This window comes from Leucopleurus acutus (genome assembly GCF_964270905.1).
Source record: "Leucopleurus acutus genome assembly, chromosome: 10".
Taxonomy (NCBI): Eukaryota; Metazoa; Chordata; class Mammalia; order Artiodactyla; family Delphinidae; genus Leucopleurus; species Leucopleurus acutus.
This window is the reverse complement of record NC_139153.1, coordinates 34735448-34755629: the sequence shown is the minus strand read 5'-3', so window position 1 is coordinate 34755629 and position 20182 is coordinate 34735448. Positions and strand designations below refer to the sequence as shown.

At 42.3% G+C, this 20182-nt stretch overlaps 1 protein-coding gene across 1 annotated transcript in view; it reads left to right on the top strand.

Moving 5' to 3' along the window:
• CACNA2D3 (calcium voltage-gated channel auxiliary subunit alpha2delta 3) overlaps positions 1-20182 on the top strand; it is a gene marked incomplete at both ends in the record, with an annotated part of 784748 nt that overhangs the window by 538280 nt on the left and 226286 nt on the right. The window contains one exon of the mRNA XM_082847776.1: positions 19648-19665. Coding sequence (XP_082703902.1) covers positions 19648-19665 — 18 coding nt within the window. The remainder of the gene's footprint in view (positions 1-19647; positions 19666-20182) is intronic.

The window sequence follows — 20182 nt, the reverse complement described above, 5'->3', positions numbered from 1 at the left end:
TGAGGGGAGGACAAAGCTCTCTTCTACCCTATTGGCAAGCAGACTGTTTCGTTTTTGTTTTTACTTCTATTCCCTTAATTATGCACTAACAGATTATTCTAAGTTTTTAGAGAAAGACTAATTGGATTATTTGACTTATTAATCCTATTGGGTCAAAAAACAGGGTTTAGGGTCAGACTCAGTTTTCCTGTCTTTAGAATGTAAATGATTGTATTTGGCCCCTACAGTTGTCCTGAGAATTATTCATGAGGACACACTCAGAGCCCTTAGCTCCTGGCCTGGTTTAGCATGAGCACTCAGCATGTGCAAGCTCTCATCATTAGTAAATAGGATCCAGTCTTGACTTGAAAAGTGCTTAGATGCAAAAAGAGAACCAATATCATTCAACACATGGCTTTGGCCATTCTTTCTCTGTTCAGGTGAAAAATATATGCACTGATGGGCCAAGGTGAAAACAATATGTAAGATAAGGAAATTTTCATGGATTTTTCGTAGAAATGAACTTCTCATAGACTAGAATCACAGAGCTGGGGGTTTCCTGAAGGATTCCCTAATTGAGAATGTCATCAGAGATCATCTGTCACCCACAGCTCATACGTTTACCCTTGACTGTCTATTTAATGTGTCCACTTCTGTGGGATATAGGCTTGATGGATGAAAGAACTGTATAGTCTCTTGCTTTTACTTAACAGCTTATTAAGCTTTTCATAGGTGACAGGAAATGGACAGACCAAGATGAACCTTTGAGATAGAGATAGAAATAAAGATAGAAATAAATCTATCAATGAAATGTGTAACTTACCAGATTGGCCACTAAAAATATAGCATTGACATGTCCCATCCTTTGTGAGTATGCAGACCACTCATTTACCTTTATTTCTGGCTCCATCGATTTCTTTTTTTATGTCAAACACTGTCTATGTACTCTTTGCACTGCAGACATGGAGGGTGACTGCACATCATTCATTTTGCAATTAATAAAGGATGTGTGTTGAGGGGAAGTTGTCTTTCTTGGGGGCCCAATATTTCTAGTTAAGTTGCCACACAGATTCCTTTGTGGTTCACCAGTTTGGCAGATCCCTACAAATTCTCTTGAAGACATCTGTTGAGTGAAGTAACGGTTTCATTGCAGACTCTTGAGTTTTCATTAATTTTCCTCTGAGGGTTTTTTGTTTGGTTTTGTTTTGTTTCTTGTCTCCTTCTGTGGGGAGGGTAGGAACACATTCATCTATTTTGGAGGGTTTCAAGTTCTTAGGCTCACCATTTCCCCTGGTAAGGCCTTTCTCGGAGGGCCATTCTGGTCATTTCTGACCCTTCTGGTTCTCTGAGTCTGTGACCTGCCAAATGGCTCCCTGCTTTTAGATATCACAGCCCATGTCTCTCCCAGGTGGCTGCAGATCCAAGTGGTGGGAGGCTGAAACAAAGTATCAGGACCTTCCTCTGTTGAGCCTGTTGGTACTTCTCTTCCTACATCCCTTTCCTCCCCCATCCTTCTCAGTATAGCGTCTCCTTATATGGCCCTGAGTTGGCTCCAAGTTCATCTCAGAGGAATTACATGACATGCATAAATTATGAAACATTTTTGCAAATTAAGTTTTAATTAAAACCAGCAGCTTAGAGTATCCAACTGGAAGCAGTCACAATGTTGAAAAGTGACACTGGTAGGGTGGGAGTTCAGGAGAAGGTCTGAGTGGGTTTGCATCCTGTTCAGATATTTCCAAAATGAATCCTGCAGAAAAGAGCTTCCTTCCCTATCAGATCCTCCTTAATCTACACTGATCCCTGGCCTGCCATGTGGAACAATGTGGTTTCCAAGAGGAAATACATACACATCATGGTGGTGGTTTTATCTGAACTTTGCCAAATTTCTTTTTGATTCTACCAACTCCATGTACTCACAGGGAACCATCAGGACCTTGGGCTCTCCCACATTGCCAGAACTCCAGATAATTTTTCAGCAAGATGGCCACCCAAAATAAGGCTGAAGAATGACAATTTTAATTGGAAATGTATTTTTCTGATACAGTGCAGAGTTCATGCCTGGTGAGAAATGACTTCTTGTTGTGAGAATTTTCAGAACTTTATAACGAGCAAATATGTCTGGGGCTTTCCCCCAGCTATATGTAATGTGAGAATTGTTCTGGTCTGCCCATTAATAATCCACATTTTCCATGTCCCCAAAAATGTCTGCCATCAAGTGAATAATTTATGCGGGCTTTTGCCTTTCATCTAGGCAGGGCTCTACTGCTGTAGAAAAAGACACTGGATCTTTTCATTCAGAGTTCAGTTTCAAAAACCTGACCCTTAGTTATCAGTCTACATCTTTTCTGCTAAATAACCTAAGGATGCTAGTCTGCAGTGGCCTGGACAGTGTTCTCTGGAGACCTGAAACAGAGCGAGCCCTTGCCCTTTAGGCATTTTGAAGTTTAACATTTTCTCTGCTTTAAACTCATTTGGAACATGGAAAAGACTCATCCATATAATCTGTATTTTTAAATTCCTGGGAGATTTTTTAAGATGGTAATACTTAGTGTTGGTTTGGAGTGTTGAAACTGACATTGGAAAGAGAGAATCCTGGTCAGAGTGTAAATCAGGACAACTTTCCTTGAGAATACTTGGACTGAAATAGGCAATGCCCTTTGATCAATTATTCAACTTCTTGAAAAGTTGATAGTGTATGTAAAAATTTCACTACAAGGATGTTTATTACAGTGTCATCCATTTAGTGGCAAGGTGAATACAGCCTAGATAGCTAATGATAAGGAATTCAGTAAGTAATATTTTTATATTCAAATAATTGAATAATTGGCATTAACTGAAATCAACAATGGATGTTAGCATCATCAGTGGCTTTAAATTTCTTCTGTTGCTTATCTTTGAGATCTAATTTTCTATAAGAAACATGCATTGCTTGTGTGATTTTTTTTTTTAAAAGAAACATTTTAAACAACATGTGTATTACGAAGATGGGTCTTTCTGTCTATATTTTTCTTGACTTTAAATATGATGTTGGGAAAAGAAGTTAAAGTTGCATCTGTATCCCAAACTAGATGTTGAGAAATCACTATTAAATTATATATGGTTAGGCAAGATAATACCCAAACCAATAAAAGTAAGACAATTTGGAATACATACATTCCATTCTCTTCATGATCTTTCCAACAAGGTTTGAAAAACTTATAGGATATGAAGGGAAAATTGGAATGGGTACTTAAATTACTTCAAAGTAGAAAAGTCAGTTATATTTATCTTCTTTTATTGACCCTGTTTTTGTTCTTGTCTTCCACTCTGCAGGGTTATCTATCTCTACCTCTACTCCTACTCTTTCCTCCTCATCCTTCTTCACCACCGCCATGACAAGGGACTGGATAAAGCCACGGGACTAGGGATTGTAGAGGGAGCAGCCTGGCGTCCACATTTAAGGAGCTAGAGAAAGAATATGGGGCAGTGGGAGTAAATTGACACTCATGATAAAGCCCAGGGAGGAGGAGATTCTAAGGAGGAAAATTGACACAGAGAGATACCGATTTATCTCCTGACTTACCTCATATTCTCAGAGAGGCCAAAATAGCTTCTGTTTTTTGGAGAAATATGATGCCCTGTGTGTTTGTAAGGAAATTTCACACATACCCTTGGAAATATTTTGAGGAAATTACTGCTGAGTATTTTTGAAGCTGAGCAAATGGTACAGAAATATTTTGATAAGTCTCTTGATCTGTATGAGTAAAATCTAGCTCTGAGTAGCCATGGTCTGTACCTAGAGATGGCCAGCTACAAGTATCTGTGGAAATAATGAGAAAAACTCAGTTCACTCAGGATGTCCCCATGCCTCGTACCGAGCTGGAAGCCTCTAGAAGCTAAGTCTCATGGATGCACATGGGCTCCAGTGACACCACTGGTGCTGAGTTCTATCTGTCTCACTGCCCTGCTTTCCATGGTGCTGGCTTCACTCTAAGGTCCCATTTGATGATCTGTCCCCAGCAGCACATCCTCTCAGGCTCTAGTGGAGAGAGGAAAGGGAGGCGGAGAGAAAGGAGGATGGGGGATTGATATTTGGTTACTTCTGTAAAAGTCCTTAGTAGACTGGGTGAGGTCACATGTCCACCCTGAGCCAATTGTTGGGGCCAGTGATGAATTGATTGGCTGAGGTCTGGGCACTGCCCACATCATGGGGCTTGGAGTAGAGCCTTACCCTACTACAGGGGTCCCCAACCCCCGTGTCACAGACGGATACCAGTCTGCGGCCTGTTAGGAACCAGGCCGCGTAGCAGGAGGTGAGCGGTGGGCGAGCAAGTGAAGCTTCATCTGCCACTCCCTCTCCCTCGCATTACCACCTGAGCCATCCCTGCCCCCCCCCCCCCCATGGCTCACATTACCACCTGAACCATACCCCTCACTGCTCCCGTCCATGGAAAAATTGTCATCCACATAACCGGTCCCTGGTGCCAAAAAGGTTGGGGACCGCTGCCCTACCACTAGAGGCACTACTAGGAAAGAAGGGAGTTGATGGTGAGAGCAAAGAAACACATGTCCACTGTAAAGCGTAAGCACGTTATTCAGGCCTTATCACTTCTTCACATAACCCACTGTGAAGAAGTGATGGCCCACTGAGAATGTGATCTTAGGTCTGTGGGTTTATCTGTGGACCATGAGGCCCTTGCTTATTAGTATACTTCTCACACAACACCAGGTTGGGGCACCCCTGAAAACTCTAGAGGTTACAGGGTCATGGGGTAAAAACAGCAGCCATTATGGGCCAGTGGCTTTCACAGGGGCTTAACATGTATTTATCTCATTTAATCCTTACATTAATTCCATGAAATAGTATTATTACTATAATATTACAGATGAGAAGTCCAGAGCTCAGAGATGATATATTGTTGCCTAAGTCCTTACAGCTCATAAGAGATAGAGGTGGGATTGGAAACCTGGTCTACTAAACTCCAAGGCTCTCCTATCTCCCTCCCTTTCTCCCTCCCTCCCTCCCTCCCTCCCTTCCTTCCTTCCTTCCTTCCTTTATCTTTCCTTGTTCCCTCCCTCTCTTCCTCCAACAAATACTCCTCCGTGAATTCTTACCAAGGGCCAGGTACAGTACAGGTCTAGTTCCTGGTGATACAGCAATGGATAAATTGTTCATTCATGTGGCCCCTAGATGGATCTTGAGTTCTTATGTGGAGAAGTAGTAAAAAAAAATAAACAAGAAGATTACAGGATGCAATAAATGTTAAGACAGGAATAAACAAGATGATGTCATAGAAAGATACTTGGGGTTGAAATAGGAACTGCTGTCAGAGGAGGTGCCTTCAGAGCTGACATCTGACAGATGGGTAGGAATCAGTGAGGCAGGGGTCGTGGGGGGTGTCAGGGAATTGACATGGTGGGAGAGCATCAGCCAGTCAGAAGAAATAGCCACATGAAGGCTTTGAGGCAGGCGAGGCTTGGACAACAGGGCCAGCAAAGCACCAGGCTTATACTTTTAGATTGTTCTGGATGCAGTATAGAGGAAGGACCAGGGGGAGGAGTGGAACTGAGGAGATGGACAAGCAGCAGTGGTGGCTTGGTGTGGGGTGGCAGAAGTGGATGGATGTGGGCAGAACCTCCACCACCTAGCTCATCAGAGGCCTTCTCCTCCTGGTGTAGGTTTTGGAGTTTGAACCAATGAACAGAACGTCCTCTGATACATATAGGAGTAGGAATCTTTATCCACGTTGCTTAATGAAGAAGAATGGAAGATTATAAATGTAAACATGCATAGGAAAAAAGAAAAAGAAAAAAAAAAAAACGAACACAGGGAACCTTTGCAGCAAACAGGGATTTATCACTCATTCATAAGGCCCAAGGCAAAGGGCCAGTTTTACAAATGGAATAAACATATGTAGACCCGGCTTGTTTTGTTTTGTTTTGTTTTATACAGTTGGCAGGAGAATACTTTATGTCCCATTTGGTCTTTACATATTTCATAGTGAATGTGTTGTTTTGATCAATATAACTTTAATTGAGTTTTATTTTTGAAAAAGAGTCTACTCAACTGCAGAAGTTCGTTGAGCTGGAGTGATGGATGTCCCCTCACTTGCCCCTGTGGCTCTCTATGGGACTCTGAGATAGAAATGAAGTAAACGAGGAAAGTTAAAACAAAAACATTCCCTTCGGTGCAGAAAATGTCTTGCTTTTTTTTTTTTTTTTTTTTTTTTTTTGCAGTACACGGGCCTCTCACTGTTGTGGCCTCTCCCGTTGTGGAGCACAGGCTCCGGACCACAGGCTCAGCGGCCAAGGCTCATGGGCCCAGCCACTCTGCGGCATGTGGGATCTTCCCGGACCAGGGCATGAACCCATGTCCCCTGCATCGGCAGGCGGACTCTCAACCACTGCACCACCAGGGAAGCCCTTGCTTTTTGAAACACCTTTACTTACCATCAGGGACTCAAAGCACACTCGGATCTCTTCCGCCTCCCCTGTGGCTCCTCACAGCTCTTTTCCCTGGCCCACCTTAGCACACAGGCCTCTAACTGGTGCCCCACAATTACCCCATGATTCAGTCCCTGTACTCACTCCCTGGGTGACCTTGTCTGCATGCTCACGGTGACCAAGCTGCCTACCCTACACCTCTGCCTGCAAGTCTAGGGGACATGCTCAGATTGTCCGTTTTAGACAAAACTGAACTCTGTGTTTTGTTTTTTTCTTCTCAAAAATGCTTCTCCCATAGTCTTCTTCTCAGTAAACAGAGGCTCTGTTTTTGCATTTACCTGGGCCAAAAGCCTTAGAGGCAGACTTGATGTGTGTCCTTCTCTCATATTATCTATCATCCAGTCCATCATCTCTTCTCTCAAGTAGATCTAGGGTCAGACCAGTGCCTGCCACCTCCACTACCAGCACTATCTCTTTCATCTCTCATTCAGATTATTCAGTAGTCTTCTTACTGGCCTCCCTTCTCAAACACTATCTTTGCTGCTCTCTGGCTATGTGACCTTGTAGTTTCATGGAAAATTGAGGTAATAATAGAACTTACCTGATAAAGTTTCTGTGAGTTTTCAATAAATTAATATAGGTAAAGCACTTAGAATGATGGATAGTATGTCATAGCTATTATAACTGCCTGTCATTACTGCTGTCATCAACATCGCAGCATGTGGTTTCTATCCAAGACAACCTCATAGTCCAGAATGACTGCTAAAGCACCAGCCATCACATCTGCCTTCCTGCCAGCAGGATGGAAGGAGTCCTTTCAAGGGTACTATCTGGAAAAACCACATCCATGGATATCTCATTGACCACAACTGAATCACTTAGCCACACCAAGTTCTAATAGGGTTGTTTAGCTGAGCCTGGCTAAAAGGTGGGTTTCTGTTACCAAAAAAGGGCAGAATGGCAGTTACTGCTACTAGCAGTAACTATGCTATGAATAGGCAATAGGTGATATTATGAGGGCATGTGATGAGGACATTTGATATGAGAGGTCAGACAGGACTTTGTTAAGACAGTGACAACTGACCAGTGAAGTAGGTGTTTGCTGGACAAGGGTGGAGGGTAGGAGGGAGCATTCCGAGATGAGGGAAGAACAAGTTTGTCTGTGACAGGAGAAGACATGGTAACTATTTGTGTTACACCATACATCATACACTACATGCTGAGAAGCATGGTAGGCTAGATTCTCCATCCAGACTCTTCTGTAAGGGGTGGTGCCAGTATTTCTCATTCCCCCTTCCTCATCGGGGGACTCGTGGATGGAATAGCCTGAGAATCCCCCAAAACCTTGGGTTGGTGCTCGAGCCCTTGGTCTGCATGAGAAGCAGCACCTTGAGCCTGACAGTTAAAGCAGAGGTGAGGGCTGCAGAGAGACGTGACTCTGACTTGACTTTCAGCTCCAGCATTTCCTGACTGGGTGACCTTGGCAAGGTTCTTAGCCATTTTATTTATTTTTATTTATTTAATTTATTTATTTTACATCTTTATTGGAGTATAATTGCTTTACAGTGGTGTGTTAGTGGTGCTTTATAACAAAGTGAATCAGTTATACATACACATATGTTCCCATATCTCTTCCTTCTTGTATCTCCCTCATTCCCACCCTCCCTATCCCACCCCTCTAGGTGGTCACAAAGCACTGAGCTGATCTCCCTGTGCTATGCGGCTGCTTCCCACTAGCTATCTACCTTACGTTTGGTAGTGTATATATGTCCATGCCTCTCTCTCGCTTTGTCACAGCTTACCCTTCCCCCTCCCCATATCCTCAAGTCCATTCTCTAGTAGGTGTGTGTCTTTATTCCTGTCTTACCCCTAGGTTCTTCATGAAGCCATTTTAAATAGTCTCTATTTCCTCATCCATAAACTGAGGATGATACTAATATATAATCCAGAGGTCTGCTCTGAGGACCAAAACTGCTCAAGATGGTAAAGCACTTAGTCAAGTTCCTGGTCTATTGAGAGCAGTCACTCAAGAGTGGCTGCTTCTGTTACTACTGTGCCCTTCATCTCTGTCACTCTTTTCGATGACATATTCTCAGTCTTTCCAGGTTTGAATGTGAAGTGTCCCATGAATGTATTCTATATCATTGGAATTTTCCCTAGGAATGTACAAGCCCATCACGTACTACATTTTCTTTCTTTCTTTATCCTTCCTTTTAAAAAGTGACTAGAGGATGTGAATAGTTGGATATAGAGTCATACAATCAGGGGGCATTTGGCCTGAAGGAATCTGAAGCTGCCTGTGCAGACCCTGATGTAGTAAGTAAGGAAACAGACTCAGGGAGGTGGAGCCCAGTTGACAATGCCTGACAAGGTGGCTTTGAAGAAGAAGAGGTCTTTGAGGAAGAGAAGTTGTCTTGCCTCAGGCTGAGTGATGATGGGAAGTTCCCATGCTGGTTTTATGCACATCCATGGGTCAGTGAGACAATCTGCACATCTGCAGAAGTCTGTACCAAGCATATTGAAATCTGAGTTTCATATCCATCTTTCTGGCAGAGATATTTCTTTTTCTCTTGAAAGCCATTATCTTGGGTTATCAACATGATCTTTGTGTTTGGGGGGTGGGGTGTAGACTGCAGTCAGTTAGCCCAGTTGTCTTTCCCTGGCATCTACCCTAGGTGTACCCTAGTAATAAGTTACCTTCTTTAACCAGGTGAGCACCATATCACAGTCACAAATAGAGAACTTAATAATAGAGACTTGCATACAGAGCAGGTACCCTCATGCCCTCATGGAGCTTGTGACCTAGCAGGGGAGAGACATTAAACTAACTTACATACAAATTATAGATGTGCTCAGAACTACAAAGAAAAAGTACACTGAGACCTTTAGAGATCATCGTGTCCAGAAATATGTTTTGCCACTCCTTATTTTGAGCCCACAGCAGACATTGCTAATTGGTTATAATGTTCTTTACAACAAAACCCAGATATAACTTCAGAATCCTTCTCAACACAACCCTATAGAAATCTATTACCAATCAGTTAGACTTGGCTCTTGAGGCTAACCTTTCTTGCCATATAAGGACTGGCCCATTCCCCAGCCCTCCCTCCCTCATCTTTTTTGAAGGATAAGCACTCTGGCTAAAGGCTGGAAGGCACATGCCTCAAGGCTCTAGCCAGAGGCCAGGGTGGATCTAATGTCCAGCTGGTCTGGCTCCCAGTTCAGGACTCTACACACTGTGAATATTCGGCGACCATGTGTCATCAGAAGAGCCTACTCCCGAGCAGTAGAGTCTGTGGCTGCCAGTGAGCCCATCTTAATTTGTTATGTTTTATTCTGAGGTGCAACCAGTATAGGGCATTGCAAGCTGTAATTTATGTTATTTCAAAGCTCTGGTAGGAAAGTTGCTCTTTGTTCTCATGAGTTATTTCTTGAGGAAAATATATGTTTTGTGGAGAACTTGAGGGCAGTCTTAAACTGAAGACATTACCACAAAGGCCTGGTCTCTCATTTTCCTTCCCAGGATTTCTTCTCATGTGCTTAAACTGGTGAGTCAAAAAGAGGTGTTTCCTGCTCCACCAAGTTAAAACTGAGAGAGAGAGAGAGAGAGAGAGAGAGAGAGAGAGAGAGAGACGGAGGGAGGGAGGGAGGGAGAGGAGAGAGAGCAGCTCTCCTTTTTAAAAGGCCTGTCAAGTCCCACAATTTGTGCAGGACTTAAATTTGGTATTTATTTTAATTCATCAAACAATTGTAATTCTCATGGCTCCCCAATGCATTTCACATGACATAAGCTGTGATTCAACACAAATGCTTTCCTAAGGAAAAATACATTTATCATTCTATTAATGTTCACATCTCCAAGGTTTCTTTTCCGTTGTGTGAAAAGATGTTTAATATGTAAGAGACCCTTCTTTAAGTGATTCTTCATTTTAGGCTCAATTTCTCACCTCTTGATACATTTCTGCACTCTTGAGAAGTGCTAGAGAAACATGTGAGCTTCCTTTTTAATAGTGGCAGCTTTAAGTAGAAGCAAAGAATCAGAAAAACATGCTTGCATTCCTGTCTTCTTAAATTGGGAGACCTTTCGGCATAAAAGAGCTTGGAAATGTATTGTTGGGAGGTTGGGGTCTGCCCTTTGTGGACATTCTCTGTACCATTCTGGAGAAGTCTCTGAGATCCAAGACACTTTGTTGGTTTGCGTTTATCCCTTCTACCCTTTGTTGGGCTCCATCCACAGGGCAGGGCCTTACGATGGGTTCAAGAAAGCCCCGGTCTTAGTGTCTATGAAGAGAGAGCACTGTTCACAGGGAGAAAAGAATGGAAAAGGCAGAAAATTCAAATGAAGACCATAGGATATCTCGTTTACTTATCTTGCATCTTCTGGCACTTGCAGGGTTATAAACTCTAGAGAGACAGAGAGAGTTTGTCATCACAATTCCCAACTGTTTGTGGCCTTTATTAACGTGTGAGTTGAATTGAATTTGTACGTTCTAAAGTCAGGAAACCCCACTCTCTAATTTATTGTCTATGGAACATCGTATAATTACATAACCTCTAAATGCCATTTTATTTCTCATCTGTAAAATGGGGATAATAAGAGTACCCAGTATTGGGTTGTTGTGATTTAGTGGGGTGATGCAAATAAAGGGCTTAACAAAGTACCTAGTGACAAGTTCACACTCAATAAATGGTAGTCTCTGTGAAAAGTAAGTCTTGAAAATGATGTAATTCTTAGATTTGGTATTTAATATATGGATAATGTTATTTCCATTCCAGATTAGAAAATGCTTTTCGAAACCCTGCACGCTGTAATGGGCAGTCACAAACACCGTGACATTAAACCGCAGCCCTAATAGACTCAATGTAGAAAAATAGATAAATATATCTCATAAATATTCAGTCTTTTTCCACATACCTATAATTTCAATTCCTTGCCTGTGCCATTGGGAAAGCTATTATATCTTATTTTATGGATTGACTGACTGCCTTTCTGTTGTTCTTAGACTATCAGCCTTACTTCAAATGCATAAATCCTTGTTCATGCTTCCTTCACCACCAATAAAGGGAACAGTTACTGCTCTACAAAGCAAGAAAAATTGACTTTAAAAACAACATTCTTCTAATGGTCTTACCTTTATGTACAGTACAGTTTCTCAACTTCGGCACAGCTGACAAATGGGCAGGATAATTCTTGGTAGTGGGGGCTGTCCTGTGCATTGTAAGATGTTCAGCAGGTTCCCTGGCCTCCACCTGCTAGAGGCCAATAGCTTTCGCTCCTTCCACTGCCCCCAGTTTTGGCAGCCCCACATGTCTCCAGACAGTCCTCCGCAGTGGGGAACTGTTGGCATACAGGAAGAAAGAACTCGGCCTTCATATTGTGAGCTTTGGGCCACTGGACAGAAGAACCTCAAGTCCAGCGTTGCAGGTCCAGAACTACCCAAAACACACACTGTCAAACTCACAGATTATCTGTTGACTCTAAGATTCAGCAGATTCAGATAGCAGGTGGAATAATCAGCACCATAACTTTTTTTTTCTTAGATGTATTTATTATTTATTTATTTATTTTTTGCTGTCATGTGTCTTAGTTGTGGCATACGGGATCTTCGTTTAGGCATGTGGGATCTTCTTTTTTTTCTTAACATCTTTATTGGAGTATAATTGCTTTACAATGGTGTGTTACTTTCTGCTTTATAACAAAGTGAATCAGTTATACATACACATATGTTCCCATATCTCTTCCTTCTTGTATCTCCCTCATTCCCACCCTCCCTATCCCACCCCTCTAGGTGGTCACAAAGCACTGAGCTGATCTCCCTGTGCTATGCGGCTGCTTCCCACTAGCTATCTATTTTACGTTTGGTAATGTATATATGTACATGCCACTCTCTCACTTTGTCACAGCTTACCCGTCCCCCTCCCCATATCCTCAAGTCCATTCTCTAGTAGATCTGTGTCTTTATTCCTGTCTTACCCCTAGGTTCTTCATGACATTTTTTTTTCTTAAATTCCATATATATGTGTTAGCATACGGTACTTGTCTTTCTCTTTCTGACTTACTTCACTCTGTATGACAGACTCTAGGTCCATCCACCTAATTACAAATAGCTCAATTTCATTTCTTTTTATGGCTGCGTAATATTCCATTGTATATATGTGCCACATCTTTATCCATTCATCCGATGATGGACACTTAGGTTGTTTCCATCTCCTGGCTATTGTAAATAGAGCTGCAATGAACATTATGGTACATGACTCTTTTTGAATTATAGTTTTCTCAGGGTATATGCCCAGTAGTGGGATTGCTGGGTCATATGGTAGTTCTATTTGTAGTTTTTTAAGGAACCTCCATACTGTTCTCCATAGTGGCTGTACTAATTCACATTTCCACCAGCAGTGCAAGAGTGTTCCCTTTTCTCCACACCCTCTCCAGCATTTATTGTTTCTAGATCTTTTGATGATGGCCATTCTGACTGGTGTGAGATGATATCTAATGGTAGTTTTGATTTGCATTTCCCTAATGATTAATGATGTTGAGCATTCTTTCATGTGTTTGCTGGCAGTCTGTATATCTTCTTTGGAGAAATGTCTGTTTAGGTCTTCTGCCCATTTTTGGATTGGGTTGTTTGTTTTTTTGTTATTGAGCTGCATAAGCTGCTTGTAAATTTTAGAGATTAATCCTTTGTCAGTTGCTTCATTTGCAAATATTTTCTCCCATTCTGAGGGTTGTCTTTTGGTCTTATTTATGGTTTCCTTTGCTGTGCAAAAGCTTTGAAGTTTCATTGGGTCCCATTTGTTTATTTTTGTTTTTATTTCCATTTCTCTAGGAGGTGGGTCAAAAAGGATCTTGCTGTGACTTATGTCATAGAGTGTTCTGCCTATGTTTTCCTCTAAGAGTTTGATAGTTTCTGGCCTTACATTTAGGTCTTTAATCCATTTTGAGCTTATTTTTGTGTATGGTGTTAGGGAGTGATCTAATCTCATACTTTTACATGTAGCTGTCCAGTTTTCCCAGCACCACTTATTGAAGAGGCTGCCCTTTCTCCACTGTACATTCCTGCCTCCTTTATCAAAGATAAGGTGACCATTTGTGCGTGGGTTTATCTCTGGGCTCTCTATCCTGTTCCATTGATCTATCTTTCTGTTTTTCTGCCAGTACCATACTGTCTTGATTACTGTAGCTTTGTAGAATAGTCTGAAGTCAGGGAGCCTGATTCCTCCAGCTCCGTTTTTCGTTCTCAAGATTCCTTTGGCTATTCGGGGTCTTTTGTGTTTCCATACAAATTGTGAAATTTTTTGTTCTAGTTCTGTGAAAAATGCCAGTGGTAGTTTGATAGGAATTGCATTGAATCTGTAGATTGCTTTGGGTAGTAGAGTCCACTTCACTTTGTTGATTCTTCCTATCCAAGAACATGGTATATCTCTGCAGCTGTTTGTATCATCTTTAATTTCTTTCATCAGTGTCTTATAATTTTCTGCATACAGGTCTTTTGTCTCCTTAGGTAGGTTTATTCCTAGATATTTTATTCTTTATGTTGCAGTGGTAAATGAGAGTGTTTTCTTGATTTCACTTTCAGATTTTTCATCAGTAGTGTATAGGAATGCCAGAGATTTCTGTGCATTAATTTTGTATTCTGCTACTTTACCAAATTCATTGATTAGCTCCAGTAGTTTTCTGGTAGCATCTTTAGGATTCTCTATGTATAGTATCATGTCATCTGCAAACAGTGACAGCTTTACTTCTTCTTTTCTGATTTGGATTCCTTTTATTTCCTTTTCTTCTCTGATTGCTGTGGCTAAAACTTCCAAAACTATGTTGAATAAGAGTGGTGAGAGTGGGCAACCTTTTCTTGTTCCTGATTTTAGCGGAAATGCTTTCAGTTTTTCGCCATTGAGGACGATGTTGGCTGTGGGTTTGTCATATATGGCCTTTATTATGTTGAGGAAAGTTCTCTCTGTGCCTACTTTCTGGAGGGTTTTTATCATAAATGGGTGTTGAATTTTGTTGAAAGCTTTCTCTGCATCTACTGAGAAGACCATATGGTTTTTCTCTTTCAATTTGTTAATATGGTGTATCACATTGATTGATTTGCATATATTGAAGAATCCTTGCATTCCTGGAATAAACCCCACTTGATCACGGTGTATGATCCTTTTAATGTGCTGTTGGATTCTGTTTGCTAGTATTTTGTTGAGGATTTTTGCATCTATGTTCAGCGGTGATATTGGCCTGTAGTTTACTTTCTTTGTGACGTCCTTGTCTGGTTTTGGTATCAGGGTGACGGTGGCCTCGTAGAAGGAGTTTGGGAGTGTTCCTCCCTCTGCTATATTTTGGAAGAGTTTAAGAAGGTTAGGTGTTAGCTCTTCTCTAAATGTTTGATAGAATTTGCCTGTGAAGCAATCTGGTCCTGGGCTTTTGTTTGTTGGAAGATTTTTAATCACAGTTTCAATTTCAGTGCTTGTGATTGGTCTGTTCATATTTTCTGTTTCTTCCTGATTCAGTCCTGGCAGGTTGTGTGTTTCTAACAATTTGTCCATTTCTTCCAGGTTGTCCATCTTATTGGCAGAGAGTTGCTTGTAGTAGTCTCTCATGATCTTTTGTATTTCTGCAGTGTCAGTTGTTACTTCTCCTTTTTCATTTCTAATTCTATTGATTTGAGTCTTCTCCCTTCTTTTCTTGATGAGTCTGGCTAATGGTTTATCAATTTTGTTTATCTTCTCAAAGAACCAGCTTTTAGTTTTCTTGATCTTTGCTATCGTTTCCTTCATTTCTTTTTCATTTATTTCTGATCTTACCTTTATGATTTCTTTCCTTCTGCTAACTTTGGGGTTTTTTTGTTCTTCTTTCTCTAATTGCTTTACGTGCAATTTTAGGTTGTTTATTCGAGATGTTTCCTGTTTCTTAAGTTAGGATTGTATTGCTATAAACTTTCCTCTTAGAACTGCTTTCGCTGCATCCCATAGGTTTTGAGTCATCGTGTGCTCATTGTCATTTGTTTCTAGGTGTTTTTTGATTTCCTCTTTGATTTCTTCAGTGATCACTTCGTTATTAAGTAGTCTATTGTTTAGCCTCCATATGTTTGTATTTTTTACAGATCTTTTCCTGTAATTGATATCTAGTCCTATAGCGTTGTGGTTGGAAAAGATACTTGATAGAATTTCAATTTTCTTAAATTTACCAAGGCTTGATTTGTGACCCAAGATATGATCTATCCTGGAGAATGTTCCAGAAGCACTTGAGAAAAATGTGTATTCTGTTTTTTTTGGATGGAATGTCCTATAAATATCAATTAAGTCCACCATGTTTAATGTATCATTTAAAGCTTGTGTATCCTTATTTATTTTCATTTTGGATGATCTGTCCATTGGTGAAAGTGGGGTGTTAAAATCCCTTACTATGAATGTGTTACTGTCGATTTCCCCTTTTATGGCTGTTAGTATTTGCCTTATGTATTGAGGTGCTCCTATGTTAGGTGCATAAATATTTACAATTGTTATATCTTCTTCTTGGATCGATCCCTTGATCATTATGTAGTGTCCTTCTTTGTCTCTTCTAATAGTCTTTATTTTAAAGTCTGTTTTGTCTGATATGAGAATTGCTACTCCAGCTTTCTTTTGGTTTCCATTTGTATGGAATATCTTTTTCCATCCCTCACTTTCAGTCTGTATGTGTCTCAAGGTCTGAAGTGGGTCTCTTGTAGACAGCATATATATGGGTCGTGTTTTTGTATCCATTCAGCCAGTCTGTGTCTTTTGGTGGGAGCATTTAATGCATTTACATTTAAGGTAATTATCGATATGTATGTTCCTATTCCCATTTTCTTACTTGTTTTGGGTTTGTTATTGTCGGTCTTTTCCTTCTCTTGTGTTTCTTGCCTAGAGAAGATCCTTTAGCATTTGTTGTAGATCTGGTTTGGTGGTGCTGAACTCTCCCAGCTTTTGCTTGTCTGTAAAGGTTTTAATTTCGCCATCAAATCTGAATGAGATCCTTGCTGGGTAGAGTAATCTTGGTTGTAGGTTTTTCTCCTTCAACACTTTAAATATGTCCTGCCAGTCCCTTCTGGCTTGCAGAGTTCCTGCTGAAAGATCAGCTGTTAACCTCTTGGGGATTCCCTGGTGTGTTATTTGTTGTTTTTCCCTTGCTGCTTTTAATATGTTTTCTTTGTATTTAATTTTTGACAGCTTGATTAATATGTGTCTTGGCGTGTTTCTCCTTGGATTTATCCTGTATGGGACTCTCTGCGATTCCTGGACTTGATTAACTTATTTCCTTTTGCATATTAGGGAAGTTTTCAACTATAATCTCTTCAAATATTTTCTCAGTACCTTTCTTTTTCCCTTCTTCTTCTGGAACCCCTGTAATTCGAATGTTGGTGTGTTTACTGTTTTCCCAGAGGTCTCTGAGACTGTCGTCAGTTCTTTTCATTCTTTTTTCTTTATTCTGCTCTGCTGTAGTTATTTCCACTATTTTATCTTCCAGGTCACTTACCCGTTCTTCTGCCTCAGTTATTCTGCTATTGATCCCATCTAGAGTATTTTTAATTTCATTTATTTTGTTGTTCATCATTGTTTATTTCATCTTTAGTTCTTCTAGGTCCTTGTTAAATGTTTCTTGCATTTTGTCTCTTCTATTTCCAAGATTTTGGATCATCTTTATTATCATTATTCTGAATTCTTTTTCAGGTAGACTGCCTATTTCCTCTTCATTTGTTAGTTCTGGTGGGTTTTTATCTTGCTCCTTCATCTGCTGTGTGTTTTTCTGTTTTCTCATTTTGCTTATCTTACTGTGTTTGGGGTCTCCTTTTTGCAGGCTGCTGGTTCATAGTTCCCGTTGTTTTTGGTGTCTGTCCCCAGTGGCTAAAGTTGGTTCAGTGGGTTGTGTAGGCTTCCCGGTGGAGGGGACTGGTGCCTGTGTTCTGGTGAATGAAGCTGGATCTTGTCTTTCTGGTGGGCAGATCCACATCTGGTGGTGTGTTTTGGGGTGTCTGTGGACTTACTATGATTTTAGGCAGCCTCTCTGCTAATGGGTGGGGTTGTGTTCCTGTCTTGCTAGTTGTTTGGCATAGGTTGTCCAGCACTGTAGTTTGCTGGTTGTTGAGTGAAGCTGGGTGCTGGTGTTGAGATGGAGATCTCTGGGAGATTTTCGCTGTTTGATATTACGTGGAGCTGGGTGGTCTCTTGTGGACCAGTGTCCTGAAGTTGGCTCTCCCATCTTAGAGGCACAGCACTGACTCCTGGCTATAGCACCCAGAGCCTTTCATCCACACGGCTCAGAATAAAAGGGAGAAAAAGTAGAAAGAAAGAAGGAGAGAAAGAGAGAGAGCGAGAGAGAGAGAAGAAAAGAAAGTTATTAAAATAAAAAAATAATTATTAAGAAAAAAAATTTTTTAAGTGTAAAAAAAAACACGGACGGATAGAATTCTAGGACAAATGGTGAAAGCAGAGTTATACAGATAAAATCTCACACAGAAGCATACACATACACACTCACAAAAAGAGGAAAAGTGGAAAAAATAAATCTTGCTCTCGAAGTCCACCTCCTCAATTTGGGATGATTTCGTTGTCCATTCAGGTATTCCACAGATACAGGGTACATGAAGTTGATTGTGGAAATTTAATCCACTGCTCCTGAGGCTGCTGGGAGAGATTTCCTTTTCTCTTCTTTGTTCTCACAGCTCCCAGGGGCTCAGCTTTGTATTTGACCCCACCTCTGCGTGTAGGTCGCCGGAGGGCGTCTGTTCTTCACTCGGACAGGACGGGGTTAAAGGAGCCGCTGATTCGGGGGCTGTGGCTCACTCAGACCAGGGTGAAGATGGGGCACGGAGTGCGGGGCGAGCCTGCGGCGGCAGAGGCCAGCGTGACGTTGCACCAGCCTGAGGCGCACCGTGTGTTCTCCCCGGGGGATTTGTCCCTGGATCCCGGGACCCAGGCAGTGGCGGGCTGCACAGGCTCCCCGGTAGGGGGGTGTGGAGAGTGACCTGTGCTCGCACACAGGCTTCTTGGTGGCGGCAGCAGCAGCTTTAGCGTCTCATGCCTGTCTCTGGGGTCCGCGCTATTAGCCGCGGCTCGCGCCCGTCTCTGGAGCTCCTTTAAGCAGTGCTCTTAATCCCCTCTCCTCGCGCACCAGGAAACAAAGAGGGAAGAAAAAGTCTCTTGCCTCTTCGGCAGGTCCAGACTTTTTCCCGGACTCCCTCCCGGCTAGCCGTGGTGCACTAGCCCCTTCAGGCTGTGTTCACACCGCCAGTCCTCTCCCTGCGCTCCGACCGAAGCCCGAGCCTCAGCTCCCAGCCCTGCCCGCCCCGGCGGGTGAGCAGACAAGCCTCTCGGGCTGGTGAGTGGTGGTCGGCACAGGTCCTCTGAGCGGGGATCTCTCCGCTTTGCTCTCCGCACCCCTGTGGGTGTGCTCTCCTCCGTGGCTCCAAAGCTCCCCCACTCCGCCACCCGCAGTCTCCGCCCGCGAAGGGGCTTGTACTGTGTGGAAACCGTTCCTCCTTCACGGCTTCCTCCCACTGGTGTAGGTCCTGTCCCTATTCTTTTGTCTCTGTTTATTCTTTTTTCTTTTGCCCTACCCAGGTACGTGGGGGCGTTTCTTGCCTTTTGGGAGGTCTGAGGTCTTCTGCCAGCGTTCAGTGGGTGTTCTGTAGGAGCTGTTCCACGTATAGATGCATTTCTGATGTATCTGTGGGGAGGAAGGTGATCTCCATGTCTTACTCTTCTGCTATCTTCCCCCTCTCTCGGCATGTGGGATCTTTTGTTGCTGTGCGCAGGCTCTTCGTTGTGGTGCACCGACTTCTCTCTAGTTGTGGTGTTTGGGTTTTCTCTTCTCTAGTTGTGGTGTGCAGACTCCAGGGCGCGTGGGCTCTGTAATTGTGGCGCACAGATTCCAGAGCACATGGGCTCTGTAGTTTGCAGCACGCGGGTTCTAGTTGAGGTGCGCAAGCTCAGTAGTTGCGGCGCGTGGGCTTAATTGCCCCTCAGCATGTGGGATCTTAGTTCCCTTACCAGGGATCAAACCCGAGTCCCTTGCATTGTAAGGCAGATTCTTTACCACTGGACCACCAGGGAAGTCCCAGCACCATAGCTTTATATGGGGAAGTGACTTGGCTTTAGTTTTTATTTTCCTCTTTTTCTCCCCGTTTTGGTCTTTCCATTTGCCAATGACAGCCAAATGAAGTTTTACAGTTAATCTTAACTTCTTATATAATGGTTGTTTTTTCTTCTTTTTTCCCCCTTATTTTTCAGCTCCCTCAGGCACAAAAGGTAAACTCTTTTCCATCACATTCCAGTCATCCCCAGAACTCACGAATTGTGCATGCCTCCATGGTCTTGTGCATTCGGCACTGTTCATGACCAGTGAAATGGTTTTCCTCTTAGGATTTTGGGAGCCTGAAGTTGGGCAGGAACAGAAAGGCCAACAGACTTAGCTGTCCACTAGCCCCTCGCCAACTTAGTCCCACCAGAGAGCCGTATGGTGGCCAGTGGTTTGGGGATGAATGTGTGCCCAACCATTTTGCTAAGAATTCTCAAATAATAGGTCAAGCGTAAGTTTGGCACATTCCTTCAAACATAGCGTTCCAGACCTTCCCTGGGATACTTTCCTAGGGAGACAGGTAATATGAATAATTAATTAAGCCCAGTAACCATGTTTAGATTCTGGGCTCTTAATCCAAATCCCTGAAACTCACCTTGGGTTTCATTAATTACAAACTCAACAGCTGCTTTGCTTGTCTCAACACCCATACCACTCAGAGAACATTAAAGCAGAGTTCTTGCCAAT